The sequence below is a fragment of the Muntiacus reevesi genome, chromosome X (genome assembly GCF_963930625.1).
Source record: "Muntiacus reevesi chromosome X, mMunRee1.1, whole genome shotgun sequence".
NCBI lineage: Eukaryota > Metazoa > Chordata > Mammalia > Artiodactyla > Cervidae > Muntiacus > Muntiacus reevesi.
This window is the reverse complement of record NC_089271.1, coordinates 129,320,572-129,325,101: the sequence shown is the minus strand read 5'-3', so window position 1 is coordinate 129,325,101 and position 4,530 is coordinate 129,320,572. Positions and strand designations below refer to the sequence as shown.

The window sequence follows — 4,530 nt, the reverse complement described above, 5'->3', positions numbered from 1 at the left end:
ACATTACTTTTTACATTTATAGCACATCTCAACTCAGATTAGCCACATTTTGAATGTTCAGCACCACACATGGCTAGTGACTAGTAAACAAGTTCAGATCTAAAGCCTTGACCTCAATTTAAGTCTTTACAAAATTGTTTTAAAACAAGTGCTCAGGGCTGGTGCACTGGGAAGACCCAGAGGGATGGGATGGAGAGGGAGGTGGGAGGAGGGATCAGGATGGGGAACACATGTAAATCCATGGCTGATTCATGTCAATATATGGCAAAAACCACTACAATATTGTAATTAGCCTCCAACTAATAAAAATAAATGGGAAAAAAATACAAATTTTATTTTGGGCTGCAATAAAAGAATTTAAAACAGGCTTATCAAATGGTGGAATGTGATGCCTTCCAATGATGTAAAATGGCTTCTCATTTTTAAAGAGATTTAAATCAGGATTACTTATATACATAAATCTATATTTCAGTTTATTACTTTTAAACTTACATTTGACAGCATTTGTTCTAGTTAAAACTATCTGTAAAAGATAAAAGCCTTATCCATTCATCTGCTGATGGGCATCTAGGTTGCTTCCATGTCCTGGCTATTATAAACAGTGCTGTGATGAACATTGGGGTACACGTGTCTCTTTCAGATCTGGTTTCCTTGGTGTGTATGCCCAGGAGTGGGATTGCTGGGTCATATGGTAGTTCTATTTCCAGTTTTTAAAGAAATCTCCACACTGTTCTCCATAGTGGCTGTACTAGTCTGCATTCCCACCAACAGTGTAAGAGGGTTCCCTTTTCTCCACACCCTCTCCAGCATTTATTGCTTGTAGACTTTTGGATAGCAGCCATCCTGAGTGGCATGTAATGGTACCTCATTGTGGTTTTAATGTGCATTTGTGGTACATATACACCATGGAATATTACTCAGCCGTTAAAAAGAATTCATTTGAATCAGTTCTAATGAGATGGATGAAACTGGAGCCCATTATACAGAGTGAAGTAAGCCAGAAAGATAAAGAACATTACAGTATACTAACACATATATATGGAATTTAGAAAGATGGTAATGATAACCCTATATGTAAAACAGAAAAAGAGACACAGATGTACAGAACAGACTTTTGGACCCTGTGGGAGAAGTCGAGGGTGGGATGTTTCGAGAGAACAGCATGTATATTATCTGTAGTGAAACAGATCACCAGCCCAGGTTGGATGCATGAGACAAGTGCTCGGGCCTGGTGCACTGGGAAGACCCAGAGGAATCGGGTGGAGAGGGAGGTGGGGGGAGGGAATCGGGATGGGGAATATATGTAACTCCATGGCTGATTCATGTCAATGTATGACAAAGCCCCCAAAAAATTAAAAATAAAAAATAAAAAAAAAGATAAAAGTCAATTAGATATGAAGTAATCGGCCTCCAACTAAGAAAATAAAATTTAAAAAAAGTCAATTAGATATTGGATTTTTTTTATTAGATATTATCATTATTTGCTTTTTGGGTGATGAATTTTGGAATGAAATCAACATTAATAACATTCCCATGGGCTTCTGAAAAATCTGAAAATAGTGAAAAATGGATCCTTTCTTCTTTCTCTGTCTTCTTTCTAGTCTTCCAAACTGCAGGAAGAAATGAGAGAAAATGAACAATTAGACAGCATAAGCCAGCACCAGAGACTTTCTAAATCTAAGAAAACAGTCAGCCTTATGTATATCTGCTATCTGAGGGTTGTATCTCAACAAAGAGAGAAGAAAAACACATTTTCCTTTTGTAACCTGCACCCTGGATACTGCGTGCATGTACAACCTGATGGCTTCAATCATGTGATCCTACCAACCTTGTCTCCCTCTTGCCCAACACCATAAATGCTTTTTTTTCCCCCTTCCTTTGAGAGGCTAGTCTGGGACTTAAATCACTCTTTCTACCTTAAAAGCCTGTACTCACTCCACAGATGATACTCTCTAACCTCCTAGACCCTCGGTTTCCATATCTACCATATGAGAAAGAGGCTGTTATTATGAAACACAGCACTATGAAAATGAAGGAAAAAATGTTAATCATTAAAGACAAGATATACACCTTCACTACCAACTCAGTGATAAACAAGTCATACTATGCCTGTTTCTTTTGTCTGTCACATAAAATATAAAAATCTACAACTAAACAAATGTTTAAGTATTAATCACTAAATGTGGTCCTACGTGAAGTTCTGAACATTTTGCTAGTTGTAAGTAGTTACATTCTAAAAGACGTCTTCTCTTAGTGCAGGAGACTGCACTTCTGTGGTCAAGAAATGAAGGCCAAACTAGTGCACAACCCAGCTGCTGCTGCTTTTAGTCACTGTTTTCTAAAGAAATACTGGTCTTAGGTACCGATACATTTACAACTTGTTGGTAGTCTTACAGATAGAGGACAAAAGACCTCATAAGAACAAATGAGAAGCCATGAAGTATATTTCACTTCATGTTCTTTGTATTACTGGGTGCAGGAATGTTCTATAAACATTAGGTAAATTTGAGTTGTTGAACTAATTTTAAACAAACGTTTTCTTAATTTACTCTGAGAATTAAAAAGCAAAAACAAAACTGGTAAATGCCTGGGAACAGCTGGGTTATTTTCAAAGCTATACACCAATACCTGGACTTTCTGGGCTTGTCAGTTGCTGGGTCCAGATCCTTTTCTGGTTCTTCTTGTTTTTTGTTATACTCCTTTTCTTTCCCCTCACTTTCGGTGCCCTGAGCTGCTGCTTTGGAGTTTTCATCCTGGCATTCAGTTGTTTCTTGAGAGAAGAATAATAGACTTTGGGACCAGACATTCACAGAAAAAAATCCCAACTCATAAGGAATAGCAAGATATCCAGTACTCTACCCTTAGGAGAAGCAGGAGGACAGAAGCAACTAAGAAAAGAGTAACTGGGGGCCTTCCTTCTGGTGGATACAACACTTCCATGGCCCTCACTTTGCTGCTGCTTGATCATTTTCACAATCACATTATTTATTCTTTTCTAGTAGATCTGTCACCCTGTGCTACTGATTACTTCTGGTCAAGGATCAGAATCCTCTGAGTCTGATGCATTCTGGATGTTTTGGTCAGAACTTTCTTGCCAAAATATGTTTCGGCCTCAATAACAAATTCTATGGGGAAGCTCATTAGTTCCTCAATCCCCTGAATATTTCATTTTGACCAAGTGTTCCTGTATGAGTTCATAATGTTTTGGGATCAACTTTCCAAAATCTTGCCATTTTAAAAAGCCATGAACCAAATATGAGGTATACCATTTGCTTGTTCTCTTCCATGTCCTCCCAAGCTCTCTCTCGAACACCTGCCTCCACTGACCTTCACCTATGGGCTCATAACTGGCACCAATCATCTCAGACCTCTTACCAGGGTTGGTGGAGGGCAGCTTATCTTCCCCCCAGACCAAAGAAGTTGCTATGGAGTTGGGTTTCTACTGGGCCCCTCTGGCCTTCGGTTCAAGGAGGCCCTGACACCCGCCCCCCCCCCCCACCACCACCAAGGCCCCCCGTTCTGAGCCTGCCCCCTCCTTGGGATCCCTGGTCCCCAGACCTGGCCTGCAGCTGCCAGTGTTTCCATCCACCCCAACCCCCAATCCACCCTCCCCCACCCCTCGAAGGCTCACCCGCAGGCGCGGCTGGCTCCTGCGCCATTTCCCACGAGCTGGATTCCTCAGACTCTTGGGCTTCCTCCGCCGGCCCTGCCGCCGGTCCAACCGACGGCACCTGGACCTCGGGGAACTCGGCCATGGCGGCCGAGCTGTGATGAGACAAGCGCGGCTGGGTCCGGCGCTGGACCGGCACTTGTCTGTCAGGGGACCGGACGAGGATGTGGTTGTTGTAGTGAAAACGGTGGAGCACTGAGTGCATCAGATCCACGAACGTTAAGCGGAAGTCGGACATGGGGAAGTGGCGCGCGTCCACCATGCGGCCCACGCCCTCTTCCTCCTCCTCCTCCTCCTCTGCTGGCCCGATGTCTGAATCCTCCTCGTCGCTCCAGCCCTCCATGGCCTCCTCCCTCAGGCCTCCTGAGGCCCCCGCGACTTCACCCGCCTCGGCCTCAGGCATGGCGTCACCCCTGCGAGGCGCGGAGTTGAGGTCCACACCTTCGCGGGCTCCGGCCTGTGCCCCCGCCGCACCTGCTGGGCCTTCCTGCCTGCCAGGGGCTGGATCTCCATCCCCCGTGGTGGACATGGCAGCGGGCAGTTACCTCAGCTGGGCAGGCGACGACAGCAGTGGCGCAGGTGGTGGCACCCGAAATGGCTGCCCCGAGCGGAGGCTGAGGGCAGTGAGAAGGAACGAGGCAGTCACTGAAGGAACCACAGAGGAGGCCCCACGACCGGAAGGGTAGGCGGCCAACAGCGGAAGCGACCCCTGGAAGCGGGGCCTCAGGCAGTGGAGCCAGGCCACAGTCGAGGGGCGGGGCCAGAAGAGTAGACAGCATCACACGCCCCCTTGTCACGAGATTTGGACTCATTTGCTGACAAAGATTGACGTGCTCTGTGTCCAATGAACGGCCAAGGCC

At 45.4% G+C, this 4,530-nt stretch overlaps 1 protein-coding gene across 1 annotated transcript; it reads right to left on the bottom strand.

Annotated features, from left to right (window-relative positions):
* Window positions 1–1,597: 1,597 nt before the first annotated feature.
* On the bottom strand, window positions 1,598–4,199 carry LOC136154707 (cancer/testis antigen 47A-like). Its single transcript, XM_065916874.1, has 3 exons — window positions 3,632–4,199; window positions 2,629–2,770; window positions 1,598–1,610 (listed from the first exon to the last, which is right to left on the bottom strand). Exons 1-3 carry the CDS (start codon window positions 4,197–4,199, stop codon window positions 1,598–1,600), a joined length of 723 nt encoding a protein of 240 aa, XP_065772946.1.
* Between the last annotated feature and the right edge of the window lie 331 nt (window positions 4,200–4,530).